Raw genomic sequence first — 15,521 nt, 5'->3', positions numbered from 1 at the left:
AGCCTGAATTCTAAATGTATTAAATTCAGATTTTGTGTCACGGATCTACACACAATAGCACATAATGTCAAAGTGGAATTATGTTTTTAGAAATATTGACAAGTTATAAAAAGCTGAAAAGCTGAAATGTCCTGGGCGTATTTAGCCCTTTTGTTCTGGCACACCTAAATAAGTTCAAGCCTAAATAAGTTCAGCTGCTCATGCTTTGAGCATGCCCGGTTAAGCACGCTCGGCTGTGAAGTGGTCTGGTAGGTTTGGAACAAAAGCGTGCTTTTTTTAAACTTCTAAACTCGATGCTTAATATCAATAGTAGCCACAAACAACAAACATGCCTCTAACTCAAAGCAACACTGGATACCACGCATGCCTGTCCACGATACGGGCGTTTGAACTCAAGTTGGAATCCAGAGAAAAATTGAGGGAAAAGGGCTCAGTGTCCTATATGGTCACTTGACGGCGCTAACCAAGAACTATGTCACCTGACCAAGAACTACGTCACCTGACCAAGAACTACGTCACCTGACCAAGAACTACGTCACCTGACCAAGAACTACGTCACCTAACCAAGAACTACGTCACCTGACCAAGAACTACGTCACCTGACCAAGAACTACGACACCTGACCAAGAACTACGTCACCTGCCCAATAACTACATCACCTGACCAAGAACTACGTCACCTAACCAAGAACTACGTCACCTAACCAAGAACTACTTGCTTCTGTTGACGCAAAACTAAACAAGCTTGTGTTGGGGGGAAAAAACTGTATTTCACAAGCATTTTATTGGAGAAATACACAAAAGGACCCTGATGTATTGAAGAAAACTGTGAAAGGTGTACAAACAATTGTGGAAGTCATCACTACTGAAAACTTCCAAATGAAGGAGAAAATCCTGCACCTAACTACTCGATCGACGAGAGACAATCTTATCTTGAGTGGAATAGCTGCAAAGCCAGAAGAAAATGTGGAGGACACACTGAAAACATTCCTGGTTAATGAACTACAACTGGACAACGACACGGTGCAGAGCATCTCTTTCCATCTGGTCCACCGGGTGAGATCCAAGCCAATGTCAGGAGGGAGCTAGGGAGGACGACCCACTGGCCCCCGTCCAATCGTGGCCAGGTTCGAACATTAGAAGCAGAAGGAGCTGGTTCTGAGCCACGGACGGCATCTGGCTGGGAAGCCGTTTGGGATGAACAAACAGTACCCTCTAGAGAGCTTTGCGCAATGGCAAAAGCTGTTTCCCGTCTTCAAGGAGCACTGACAGAAGGGCTGTAGGGTAAGACTCATTGTTGTCAAACTGTATATTGATAGGAATTTGTACAGGAAGAAGGACATAACTCCTTGGCTATTCCCAGGCATAGCACCTCCCTGAACCCTCGCATCCCTTCTCTGCAGTAGGACGAGCCCAGGGCTACTAAACTGACGAAAATACTTCATTCTGAAATCAACACTGCTCTGTTAGTTGTTTACCTTTTGCTTTGTGCACAAAGGACACATTAAAATATGATGTTAAAACGGACAAACCTACCCGCTGCACGTTGCAGTCGATGTTTAAATGTAGGTTATTGTTTTTTGTTCTATGTTCTGTTACATTTTGTAAATTCATCGTAAGGCCCTTTACATTTACCTGTATTATTCAAGAAAATAAGATGGACATATTTTGCATTAAACTGGCTATGATGAACTATAGTGGAATTAGAAGTCGGTACACAAAGTTGGCTATTCAATTAAATTCATATCAGGATTACCATTACTAGCTAAAGCTGTAATGGCAAAAAACTGTAAACGTAAAGAGGCTAGCTAAATGATAAAAGTATGAGAATTTGCTTACAAGAGACTCACTCGTTTAAAAACATTTTTTTTTAACCTTTATTTAACTAGGCAAGTCAGTTAAGAACAAATTACTTACAATGACGGCCTAGGAACAATGGGTTAACTACCTTGTTCAGGGGCAGAATGACATTTTATTTTACCTCTGGGAGTCGATCTAGCCAACCTTTCGGTTACTGTCCCAACGCTCTAACCACTAGGCTACCTACCGCCCCAAATCCATAGTGTGTTTATAGTTCTTCAGTCCTGGAGTGTTTAATTGGAATGGTAACAGTTGGACAGCTCACTGGAAGCCTGAGAGGGTCCTCATATTGTACATTCTAGAGGGACTCTATGTACTGTTGGCTACCGACAACAGTGCCACAATCAATCCGCACACGCATGCACACTCCAAAACGCCAGTGACAGTCATCACTTGAAGATGCTGGCAACAGGTGATCAGTGGGGAATCTGTACGACCTGGCACACACACATCGGACGACCTGGGGGGAAATGGAAAATAAGTGAAATAAAAAATATAAACTAAACGGGCAGGCGTGTGACAGGAAGCAAGTCTCTGAGGGCGGCCCGCTTCGCAGGAGCTAATTAACCCCGGAAAATAATTACATCAATATGCAAATGAGTGTTTAGATAATGCAACGTGCTATCGGGCCAGATAGTCAATCAGGGGAGGTGGGTGGGCGTGTGGAGCTGTGTGGCGCGATGGGGCCAGGTGTCGGGGCTCTGTGCTCGGGTGATAAGGGGAGACGCTACCTGGTTGCCACGACGACCACGCCGCTGTGGTCACAGCGCTGCCGTGCCGCTGCTCGAGCTCCAAACAAGCCAAATCGAATGTGAAGCAGGCGGAAACTGGACCTCCCAGAGCACTCCTTCATACTGGACCTCCCAGAGCACTCCTTCATACTGGACCTCCCAGAGCACTCCTTCATACGCAGCACAGCGCCTAACCATTTAAAGACCCTGGTGCTTTTGTCTATCTGTTTTGCTCCATTCTCCGACTCTGCTATTTGACACAGAATATTAAGACCAATAACACATGGTTTAGATGCGAGGGATATTCAGAAGGTATGCGTGTAAGTCCACGCGACCAGCCAACAAGCCTCCGTAGGGAGGGTCAGGTGAAGAGAGGGAGAACAGGTGGTGAAGTTGGAGGGTGGGAGGAAATGATTATGAAACAGAGCCCTGTAGATGAAGGGTGACACAGAGAAGGAGAGGAGGGCTTCAAAGGACTTTGATGTCACAGGCCTTCAGGCAGCCAACTCTGCCCCGCCCCCCTCCACCCGCAATTGATCGGGGCGGGGCAGGGCAGGGCGCAGCATTACCCACTGTTGCATCACCCTCCGTAGAGTCTGTCTCTGAACCCAGCCGCCCTCCCTCCCTCCCCATCTCATTATGCCGGCAAACATAAACAAGCTGATGGGTTCATTTACTGTACCTCCACACACACACGCACACACAGTCGCCCAGCAAAATAACAACAGCCTAACAACAACTAGATTGAAAAGTGTACTTTTGTCTGTTTTTAATATTCAAAGCTTGGGTGTGAGTGGGTGTAAGCTGTGTCATCAGTGAAATAACACAGCATCTTTCCCTGATATCTATGAAACAGCCATTGCCTTGGATAAACCACTAGATCTCTCAGTCACAGCATAGTATCCAACAATCTCCCCAGACATTTAGTGGGCATGAAGCTTTGTTACTTTTTACCCCTGTGAGTAAACACCATGCAGGCAGCTTAACCAGACTGTTTTTGCTCTGAAATGGCTTTGGAGTGGCTTCACCTTTTGACAGCAAGGGTATTTATTTGGGAATCGATTATCTAGCCTGCTGAGGGTGGATGGAGAATGGCACAAACAATTGCACTTAGTGATGCTCCATTAAAATACAACCCACGTGGGTGTACTTTATGGTCAAACAAATCCATGGTGTGTACTGTGTGTGGGTGTAGGTGTGTGTGCGTCCTCTCTGTTGTTCTCTCCCCTGACCTTCCCCTGTGTTTGCCCATTACGCCTTTATTGTCGTATAGATGCTCCATCGATCCAGGCACAAATTAAGATTTAAACGTTACGTCACGTGACCTATCGAGTTTTACATTTAGGGCATTTGCAATATGCAAGACTTATTGATCCGGCGAGCAGTCAGCGTTTATAAAACACACCCTCTGCCATCAGCAGTGCTTTTTCATTTTTATTTCTGGAGGCCTACATGCCAACTGTGACAGAACTTTCTCTCCCCGAGTTTCACTCTCACCTTTTTCCTCTTTTTACGTCTCTCAGAGTTAGTTCACTTTTTTAAAACTCGGATCTTTCTCCCGCATTCTTTTCACTGTCTATGACACACTGGCAGTGTCTTTCTCAACCCTTCTTCAATCTCTCTCGCTGACGCCGTTCTAACTCTCTCCGATGTGTTTTTTTGTGTGTGTCTTTTCTTCTTGTTTTTGGGGGATGTGACGTGAAGTTCTGTCCTTGTGTTCCAGGAAAACGGCTCCCCCGAGGAACACGTGCTCTACGTGTGGGACCACTTTGTGTCCAAAGCCGCCGCCAGGAACGTCTTTGTCGTGGCGCACAGCTACGGAGGCCTGTCGTTGGTGGAGCTGGTGAGTGGTTGCTTTCTTTCCTCTGCCCCCCCCCATGCCCCCCCCCCCCCAGCATACTACCTCTGGGACAGTCAGCCAGTGTGGTAGCGTGTGAAATGCGGTGGGATGATTAAAAATAAATAACGTTTAGTTTCTTTGAGAAAGTGCTGCTTCTATAAACAAGCCAGTTCATCCCTGTCCTAGGGCGAAATCCACTTCCTCTCCTCCGCACAACAAGACGTAGGGAGAAAATGGAGAGAGAACTAGAAAAAAAACAAGGTTTCTATTAAACCACGCTGCGGAGCATGCAAAACTGCAAGTCGTAGAAGATGAGAGAGATGGGGGGTGGTCTCTGCATCTGTGTGTCTTTCTAGTGTTGAGTCTATAATTAAGTCTAGCCTATATTTTTATAGTGTTGAGCTTATATGTACCTCTCAGTGTGGGTCTCTCAGTGTTTGTTATTGGCAGCCTGAACGCCCGGCTCGAAGGGCTCTCTCTCCTTCTGTCTCTCTCTGCAGTGCTCAGATAGCTAGGCTGGGCTAGGTGCTAGACTCACATGGCTCTCTTTCCTTCTGTCCCTCTCTGCAGTGCTCAGATAGCTAGGCTAGGCTTAGGTGCTAGGCTCACAGGTCTTTCTCTCATTCTGTCTCTCTCTGCAGTGCTCAGACAGCTAGGCTAGGTGCTAGGCTCACAGGGCTCTCTCTGCAGTGCTCTGATAGCTAGGCTAGGCTAGGTGCTAGACTCAGAGCTCTCTCTCCTTCTGTCTCTCGCTGCAGTGCCTAGATAGCTAGGCTAGGTGCTAGGGTCACAGGGCTCTCTCTCTCCTTCTGTCTCACCCGGCAGTGCTCTGATAGCTAGGCTAGGTGCTAGACTCACAGGGCTCTCTCTCCTTCTGTCTCTCCCGGCAGTGCTCTGATAGCTAGGCTAGGTGCTCGGCTCACAAGGCTCTCTCCTTATGTCTCTCTCTGTAGGGCGCAGATAGCTAGGCTAGGCTAGGTGCTAGACTCAGAGCTCTCTCTCCTTCTGTCTTTCTCTGTAGTGCTCAGATAGCTAGGCTAGGCTAGGTGCTAGGGTCACAGGGCTCTCTCTCCTTCTGTCTCTCCCTGCAGTGCTCTGATAGCTAGGCTAGGCTAGGTGCTAGGCTCACAGGGCTCTCTCTCCTTCTGTTTCTCCCTGCAGTGCTCTGATAGCTAGGCTAGGCTAGGTGCTAGGCTCACAGGGCTCTCTCCTTCTCTCTCTGCAGTGCTCAGATAGCTAGGCTAGGCTAGGTGCTAGGCTCACAGGGCTCTCTCCTTTCTCTGTAGGGCTCAGATAGCTAGGCTAGGCTAGGTGCTAGACTCAGAGCTCTCTCTCCTTCTGTCTTTCTCTGTAGTGCTCAGATAGCTAGGCTAGGCTAGGTGCTAGGGTCACAGGGCTCTCTCTCCTTCTGTTTCTCCCTGCAGTGCTCTGATAGCTAGGCTAGGCTAGGTGCTAGGCTCACAGGGCTCTCTCCTTCTCTCTCTGCAGTGCTCAGATAGCTAGGCTAGGTGCTAGACTCACAGGGCTCTCTCTCCTTCTGTCTTTATCTGCCGTGCTCAGATAGCTAGGCTAGGTGCTAGACTCACAGGGCTCTCTCCTTCTCTCTCTGCAGTGCTCAGATAGCTAGGCTAGGTGCTAGACTCACAGGGCTCTCTCTCCTTCTGTCTTTATCTGCCGTGCTCAGATAGCTAGGCTAGGTGCTAGACTCACAGGGCTCTCTCTCCTTCTGTCTTTATCTGTCGTGCTCAGATAGCTAGGCTAGGTGCTAGACTCACAGGGCTCTTTCTCCTTCTGTCTTTATCTGCCGTGCTCAGATAGCTCAGGTGCTAGACTCACAGGGCTCTTTCTCCTTCTGTCTTTATCTGCCGTGCTCAGATAGCTAGGCTAGGTGCTAGACTCACAGGGCCCTCTCTCCTTCTGTCTCTCTCTGCAGTGCTCAGATAGCTTGGTTAGGTGCTAGGCTCACAGGGCTCTTTCTCCTTCTGTCTTTATCTGCCGTGCTCAGATAGCTAGGCTAGGTGCTAGACTCACAGGGCTCTCTCTCCTTCTGTCTCTCTCTGTAGGGCTCAGATAGCTAGGCTAGGCTAGGTGCTAGACTCAGAGCTCTCTCTCCTTCTGTCTTTCTCTGTAGTGCTCAGATAGCTAGGCTAGGCTAGGCTAGGTGCTAGGGTCACAGGGCTCTCTCTCCTTCTGTCTCTCCCTGCAGTGCTCTGATAGCTAGGCTAGGCTAGGTGCTACGCTCACAGGGCTCTCCTTCTCTCTCTGCAGTGCTCAGATAGCTAGGCTAGGTGCTCGTCTCACAGGGCTCTTTCTCCTTCTGTCTTTATCTGCCGTGCTCAGATAGCTAGGCTAGGTGCTAGACTCACAGGGCTCTCTCTCCTTCTGTCTCTCTCTGTAGTGCTCAGATAGCTAGGCTAGGCTAGGTGCTAGGGTCACAGGGCTCTCTCTCCTTCTGTCTCTCCCTGCAGTGCTCTGATAGCTAGGCTAGGCTAGGTGCTAGGCTCACAGGGCTCTCCTTCTCTCTCTGCAGTGCTCAGATAGCTTGGTTAGGTGCTAGGCTCACAGGGGTCTTTCTCCTTCTGTCTTTATCTGCCGTGTTCAGATAGCTAGGCTAGGTGCTAGACTCACAGGGCTCTCTCCTTCTCTCTCTGCAGTGCTCAGATAGCTAGGCTAGGTGCTAGACTCACAGGGCTCTCTCTCCTTCTGTCTTTATCTGCCGTGCTCAGATAGCTAGGCTAGGTGCTAGACTCACAGGGCTCTCTCCTTCTCTCTCTGCAGTGCTCAGATAGCTAGGCTAGGTGCTCGTCTCACAGGGCTCTTTCTCCTTCTGTCTTTATCTGCCGTGCTCTGATAGCTAGGCTAGGCTAGGGTGCTGCACTGCTCTAATATCTAGGCTAGGCTAGGTTCACAGGGCTGCCTCTCTCTGCAGTGCTCAGATAGCTAGGCTAGGTGGTCGGCTCACAGGGCTCTCTCTCCTTCTGTCTCTCTTTGCAGTGCTCAGATAGCTAGGCTAGGCTAGGTGCTAGGCTCACAGGGCTCTCTCCTTCTGTCTCTCTGCAGTGCTCTGATAGCTAGGCTAGGCTAGGTGCTAGGCTCAGAGCTCTCTCTCCTTCTGTCTTTCTCTGTAGTGCTCAGATAGCTAGGCTAGGCTAGGTGCTAGGGTCACAGGGCTCTCTCTCCTTCTGTCTCTCCCTGCAGTGCTCTGATAGCTAGGCTGGTTAGGTGCTAGGCTCACAGGGCTCTCCTTCTCTCTCTGCCGTGCTCAGATAGCTAGGCTAGGTGCTAGACTCACAGGGCTCTCTCTCCTTCTGTCTCTCTCTGCAGTGCTCAGATAGCTTGGTTAGGTGCTAGGCTCACAGGGGTCTTTCTCCTTCTGTCTTTATCTGCCGTGCTCAGATAGCTAGGCTAGGTGCTAGACTCACAGGGCTCTCTCCTTCTCTCTCTGCAGTGCTCAGATAGCTAGGCTAGGTGCTAGACTCACAGGGCTCTCTCTCCTTCTGTCTTTATCTGCCGTGCTCAGATAGCTAGGCTAGGTGCTAGACTCACAGGGCTCTCTCTCCTTCTGTCTTTATCTGTCGTGCTCAGATAGCTAGGCTAGGTGCTAGACTCACAGGGCTCTCTCTCCTTCTGTCTTTATCTGCCGTGCTCAGATAGCTAGGCTAGGTGCTAGACTCACAGGGCTCCTTCTCCTTCTGTCTTTATCTGCCGTGCTCAGATAGCTAGGCTAGGTGCTAGACTCACAGGGCCCTCTCTCCTTCTGTCTCTCTCTGCAGTGCTCAGATAGCTTGGTTAGGTGCTAGGCTCACAGGGCTCTTTCTCCTTCTGTCTTTATCTGCGGTGCTCAGATAGCTAGGCTAGGTGCTAGACTCACAGGGCTCTCTCTCCTTCTGTCTCTCTCTGCAGTGCTCAGATAGCTTGGTTAGGTGCTAAGCTCACAGGGGTCTCTCTAATTCTGTCTCTCTCTGCAGTGCTCAGATAGCTAAGCTAGGCTAGATGCTCGGCTCACAGGGCTCTCTCTCCAGTGCTCAGATAGCTAAGCTAGGCTAGGTGCTCGGCTCACAGGGCTCTCTCTCCAGTGCTCAGATAGCTTGGCTAGGTGGTAAGTGCACTAGGCTCACACAGCTCTCTCTCTCTCTCTCTCTCTCTCTCTCTCTCTCTCTCTCTCTCTCTCTCTCTCTGACAGCTGGTGCAGGAGCCTGGTGGTGATCATAGCTCTTTGATCTGTTGGATTTACTGGTAGACTCTCCATGAACCCACGTTATTTAAAGCATCTCTTTCCTCTGCTTTTGGGGAGGGGAGCGGAGGGTAGGTGAGGACAAGTGTAGTGTGGGGGGTGGGCGGTGTGGGTACTTGTCCCACTGGTCATTCCAGGAATATATATTGTTTCTCCTTTAAACCTACTCTTTTTTTTATTTTGTAATATTAATTTGCTTGCTAAATATTAATGTGGTGTTTTGTCCGTGACAGCCATCCTCCCCCGCCTCTGTGTGTGCCAAGGATGGTGTGCTCTCTCTCTCTCTCTCTCTCTCTCTCTCTCTCTCTCTCTCTCTCTCTCTCTCTCTCTCTCTCTCTCTCTCTCTCTCTCTCTCTCTCACAGCCCCACTCCACTGCACTGTCATAGGTAAGCAGGTAGCGGTTAAGAGCGTTGGGCCAGTACATAAAAGATTGCTGGTTCGAATCCTAGAGCTGACTACTTGAGAAATCTGTTGATGTGGCCTTGAGCAAGGCACTTATCCCTTAATTGCTCCTGTACGTCGCCATGGATATGAACGTCTGGTAAAATGTTAATGTATGGGCTGGGGAGTACAGCCATAGCCCCTGCTCTACCCTACTGGGATCTAGCTTCATAGGGAGCAACGATCAGGTTCCTTCATTGCCACTGTTGCGACATTGTTCATAAGCCTGGGGTGCTGGACCTTTCTCCTTTCTCCACAATATCCTGTAAATGAACTAACCCACACCTGTAATTCAAACATTCACGTAAACACTTTAATGTGTGGAGACATGCACACCCCACACACTGAAATAGGGATATATACACACAAGCACTCACATCCCACAGACACATTCAACCACCTAATTGAGGAGAAAGTGGCCGGGGGGGGGGGGGGGGGGGGGCATGGTGGGATGTGAGCCTTGCGGGATGAACCATTTGACACACAAGCAGACCCCGAGAAAACAAGCTGTCTCCGGGTTAATTATAGCTCCCTTTTGCAGTTAATAAACACGTTTCTGATCAAGCACATCAAACGATCTGCGATTAATTTCTCCTGCTCTGCCCTCCCCTGCTCGCTACCATGTATCCCCTCAGTTTGGAGCGCTCAACTGTTTCATTGCAATTTGATTTATTTTAAAACACTTCATAGTGTGTATAGACTAATTATAGTCACATCAAAGAGTAGCTAAATGCCTTTGAATGGGAGAAGATTGCTGTAGGGAGGAGGATGGCTTTATGTCGAAATCTACCAAGTTTTAATACCGGGAATAATTCATATTTATCCTGAGAGTCCCGAGAAATACAGAAATATGTGGCCAGTTAAAGCATTTAAAACCAAAGATATTGTCATTATAGCCAGGGTTCCCAAATAAGATTATCGCAGCCCCACCTTGTCGGCTTGGCTGCGGCACTATGTAAAGATGGAAAATAACCTCACACTCAACGTCAACAAAACTAAGGAGATGATTGTGGACTTCAGGAAACAGCAGAGGGAACACCCCCCTATCCACATCGATGGAACAGCAGTGGAGAGGGTAGCTAGTTTTAAGTTCCTCGGCATACACATCACAGACAAACTGAATTGGTCCACTCACACTGACAGCGTCGTGAAGAAGACGCAGCAGCGCCTCTTCAACCTCAGGAGGCTGAAGAAATTCGGCTTGTCACCAAAAGCACTCACAAACTTCTACAGATACACAATCGAGAGCATCCTTGCGGGCTGTATCACCGCCTGGTACGGCAACTGCTCCGCCCTCAACCGTAAGGCTCTCCAGAGGGTAGTGAGGACTGCACAACGCATCACCGGGGGCAAACTACCTGCCCTCCAGGACACCTACACCACCCGATGTTACAGGAAGGCCATAAAGATCATCAAGGACATCAACCACCCGAACCACTGCCTGTTCACCCCGCTATCATCCAGAAGGCGAGGTCAGTACAGGTGCATCAAAGCTGGGACCGAGAGACTGAAAAACAGCTTCTATCTCAAGGCCATCAGACTGTTAAACAGCCACCACTAACATTGAGTGGCTGCTGCCAACACACTGTCATTGACACTGACCCATCTCCAGCCACTTTAATAATGGGAATTGATGGGAAATGATGTAAATATATCACTAGCCACTTTAAACAATGCTACCTTATATAATGTTACTTACCCTACATTATTCATCTCATATGCATATGTATATACTGTACTCTACATCATCGACTGCATCCTTATGTAATACATGTATCACTAGCCACTTTAACTATGCCACTTTGTTTACTTTGTCTACACACTCATCTCATATGTATATACTGTACTCGATACCATCTACTGTATGCTGCTCTGTACCATCACTCATTCATATATCCTTATGTACATATTCCTTATCCCCTTACACTGTGTATAAGACAGTAGTTTTGGAATTGTTAGTTAGATTACTTGTTGGTTATCACTGCATTGTCGGAACTAGAAGCACAAGCATTGCGCTACACTCGCATTAACATCTGCTAACCATGTGTATGTGACAAATAAAATTTGATTTGATTTGATGTCATGTTTTTATCATGTTCCTCAATTATTTCAGTGCATTTCAGCAGTCTCGACACAGAGCGTGCTCAGGACATATATACAAACGTTGTATATGATGGCAGTCAAATGAAAAAAGACCAAATGACCTTTGTTGTTAATCTTGCTAGATAACCTCCGTCAACAAATGACCGAATGTTTCCTATTCAGCTAAATTTAGTTGATGATAATACAGATAGCAGATCGGTTCATGAATAACGGGGTGATGAAGAGTGCAAATAGTTTAAATATCAAGGTATCTTCACAGGTACCAACTTTCAATGTTTTAAAAATGGAAATTTCTACTCTCATACCTTTTTTGTTGAGCACACATTATCTACCGAAGCGCACATATGGGCAGCAATACGAGACAGCACGGAGAAGCAAGCGCACATATGGGCAGCAATACGAGACAGCACGGAGAAGCAAGCGCACATATGGACAGCAATACGAGACAGCACGGAGAAGCAAGCGCACATATGGGCAGCAATACGAGACAGCACGGAGAAGCAAGAGCACATATGGACAGCAATACGAGACAGCACGGAGAAGCAAGAGCACATATGGGCAGCAATACGAGACAGCACGGAGAAGCAAGCGCACATATGGGCAGCAATACGAGACAGCACGGAGAAGCGGAGGAAATGTTTTGGCCATATTGCAAAGTATGAATTAGATAAGGTTTTTTTTTCATCTAAAGTTTTATTTTTTATTTTTTTCATGCGAGTCGGGATTTGGGGTTTCAGTGGGATTGGGATTGGATAGGACAATAGCATAGACTCTAGGACAGGAGAAGATAGCATTTTCCCTCATGCCTCTCTGCACTGTTATCAAATTGTATTAGTCACATGCGCCGAGTACAACAGGTGTAGACCTTACAGTGAAATGCTTGCTTAACAGCCCCTAACTGAGAGTGCAGTTAAAAAAGAATATTGATAAGAATAAGATAAAAAAGTAACAAGTATTTAAAGAGCAGCAGTAAGAGCATCTGACATTTAATCCGAGTAAAAATTCCCTGTCTTAGGTCAGTTAGGATCACCACTTTATTTTAAGGATGTGAAATGTCAGAATAATAGTGGAGAGAATGATTTAATATTTTATTTCTTTCATCACATTCCCAGTTGGTCAGAAGTTTACATACACTCAATTAGTATTTGTTAGCATTGCCTTTAAATTGTTTAACTTGGGTCAAACATTTCGGGTAGCCTTCCACAAGCTTCCCACAATAAGTTGGGTGAATTTTATCCCATTCCTCCCGACAGAGCTGGTGGAACCGAGTCAGGTTTGTAGGCCTCCTTGCTCACACACGCTTTTTCAGTTCTGCCCACAAATGTTCTATAGGATTGAGGTCAGGGCTTTGTGATGGCCACTTCAATACCTTGACTTTGTTGTCCTTAAGCCATTTTGCCACAACTTTGGAAGTATGCTTGGGGTCCTTTGACCCATTTGCGACCAAGCTTTAACTTCCTGACTCATGTCTTGAGATGTTGCTTCAATATATCCCCATAATTGTCCTACCTCATGATGCCAGTCCCTCCTGCAGCAAAGCACCCCCACTACATGATGCTGCCACCCCTGTGCTTCACGGTTGGGATGGTGTTCTTCGGCTTGCAAGCTTCCCCCCTTTTCCTCTAAACATAACAATGGTCATTATGGCCAAACCGTTGTATTTTTGTTTAATTTGGGTCGCGCATGCAGTCCGACAGTGTCAATTATGCGTGTGCTTTGAATTCATGCCGACTTTGTGTTAAGTAAATATCCGAGATTAAAGGCCTCCATGCGACAACCTGTTTGGATAATGTGCTTTTTTGTTTTTTGCTAATCTGATACTGCTCATGTTGTGTATTTTGTGGATTTGCATTAGTGGCAACATTGGGGGGGAAATGTAATTTCCCGGGTCTTGTGAAGAGTGCTCCTGGGACAGTCCCAAGATCCTGGTTACCCATGTTAATCCCTATGTTGGAGTGAATAGTAGCCAGGCATTCTCCCTCCCTCTGTCCCTCCTCTCTTTCTCTCTCTCTATCCTCTCTGCATCTCTTTGGCTCTATCAAACCCAACCCTATCTCTCTGTTTTCTTTCCTTCTCCCGGTCCTTCTTTCTTACAACTCTTCCTCGCTCTTTTTTTCTCTCTCCATCTCCCTCTCTCTCTCTCTCTCTCTCTCTCTCTCTCTCTCTCTCTCTCTCTCTCTCTGTAGGACTTGTACTTGGCTTTAAAGCTTCAATCTGTGGTAAATATTGATAAGTACATTTTTCGATTTTAAATTGATGACACTCATTGATTCTTGAATAATATGACTTATAGATAGATGCCTCATGAGCTTAGTTCAACTGTTGTACCCCGTCAGAAGCCAAAATAAAATAAATTTAAAAAATGACTCCAATGTTTGTAAACAAACGGGCTATACTTGCGAACAGTAGAAAACGTTTAAGTTAAACTGTTTTCTCCGTCTCCAAATTCACATCAGGCAATTCCAATTGTTGATTAACTTGCACTTGATAAAGAGTTAGCCAATTTAAATAGTCGACGTGGTTGGACGTGACCCAACACTTGTTCATGGAAGCCAAAGATTTTTCTTGTCCTCTCTGTGAAAGCGTTCTGATAATCAAAGCAACTAGATCACGTGTTTGACTGACCGGTCATTTACAGTTTAACACCAAAATAAAGGAAACACCAACATAGAGTGTCTTAATAGGGCGTTGGGGCACCACGAGCCAGTCAAGCATCAATGCACCTTGGTATAGATTCTACTTGTGTCTGGGACTCTGTAGAAGGGAAGCGACAGCATTCTTCCATGAGAATTTCCATCATTTGGTATTTTGTTGGTGTTGTAAAATGCTGTCTCAGGTGCCGTTCCACAATCTCCCAGAAGTGTTAAATTGGGTTGAGATCTGGTGACTGAGACGACCATGGTATATGGTTTGCATCGTTTCGTGCATCTCAAACCACTGGGACCACTCGTGCCCTGTGGATGGGGGCATTTTCATCCTATGGGGGCATAGCCATGGTAGCCAAAATCGAGGTCTGCTCAGAATTCTACATTTGACCCTAAGCCTGATGGGATTTTAGTTGCTTATTTAACTCAGGAACCACACCTGTGTGGAAGAATCTGCTTTAAATATACTTTTTTATCCCTCATTTACTCAAGTGTTTCCATTATTTTGGCAGTTACCTGTAGGTCTCAGTGTAGAGCGCCTAGATGATGTATACCCCTGACTTCCATTTCCTACCAGTACCGGCCAAGCCCATTCAAATGGCACCGATAGGATGTCGGGGACCAGCTATCCTTTGTACACACACACACACACACACACACACACACACACACACACACACACACACACACACACACACACACACACACACACACACACACACAACACACAACACACACACACACAATAACAACCATAGTGTGCTCTGCCAGCGTGCCTGTCTGTGTCTGTCTTTCAGCCTATTTGTCTCCCTGCCTACCTGCTTGTCTCCCTGCCTGCCTGCTTGTCTCCCTGCCTGCCTTCCTGCCTCCCTACCCTTCCTAGTTGCCTGTCTGCCTGCGCTCCCCTTTTCATCTTCCTCCGTTGCCAGGGGTGCGGAGGGGGAGGCGCGGCGCGCAGGGGGGTGTCTAACCCGCTGTAACCTTCCCGCTCAAGCAGTGAAAAGGAGCATGGTTATTGGACAAGATGGAGCCGTGTTATATAAGGGCTTATGTAAGAATGCATCTGTCTCCCAATACGCAAATGTGTGGGTTGCCAACCAACTGTCCCACCATCTCCACCTCACAACAGAACATACAGAATGTATAGGTCTATTCACACGCACGCGCACGCACGCACGCGCACACGCACACGCACGCACGCACGCACGCACGCACGCACGCACGCACACGCACGCACACGCACACACACACACACACACGCACACACGCACACACACACACACACGCACACACAACACACACACACACACACACACACACACACACACACACACACACACACACACACACACACACACACACACACACACACACGAACACACATACACACACACACATCCACACACACGTGTTTGTGGTGTGCTGTATTTACAGTATATAGGTTCTGTGTGTATTTTTCTCTGCAGGGAATACGGATATTTTTCTTTTACGGTATCTCTTCCCGCTCTGTCTCCGTACGTAGGTAGTCTCAGATGTGAGCAGATGTCGTGTTGTTTGATAAGGGCTGAGGAGGATGGGTTGTGGAGAAAAAGTTGGAGGACATGCGTTCCATACGGACTCTCAGTGGGTGGATGAGGTGCTAGGAGTTCGATGATGATGGTGGGAGA

The 15,521-nt window shown here is 47.4% G+C and overlaps 1 protein-coding gene across 4 annotated transcripts in view; it reads left to right on the top strand.

Annotated features, from left to right (window-relative positions):
* LOC124035998 (cotranscriptional regulator FAM172A homolog) overlaps window positions 1-15,521 on the top strand; it is a 221,709-nt gene that overhangs the window by 100,428 nt on the left and 105,760 nt on the right. For all 4 annotated transcript variants that reach the window (XM_046350020.1, XM_046350023.1, XM_046350022.1 and 1 more), the window contains exon 8: window positions 4,314-4,433. In XM_046350020.1, coding sequence (XP_046205976.1) covers window positions 4,314-4,433 — 120 coding nt within the window. The remainder of the gene's footprint in view (window positions 1-4,313; window positions 4,434-15,521) is intronic.

The sequence above is a fragment of the Oncorhynchus gorbuscha genome, linkage group LG05, assembly GCF_021184085.1.
Source record: "Oncorhynchus gorbuscha isolate QuinsamMale2020 ecotype Even-year linkage group LG05, OgorEven_v1.0, whole genome shotgun sequence".
Lineage (NCBI taxonomy): Eukaryota > Metazoa > Chordata > Actinopteri > Salmoniformes > Salmonidae > Oncorhynchus > Oncorhynchus gorbuscha.
This window is presented reverse-complemented; position numbering and strand designations above follow the sequence as displayed.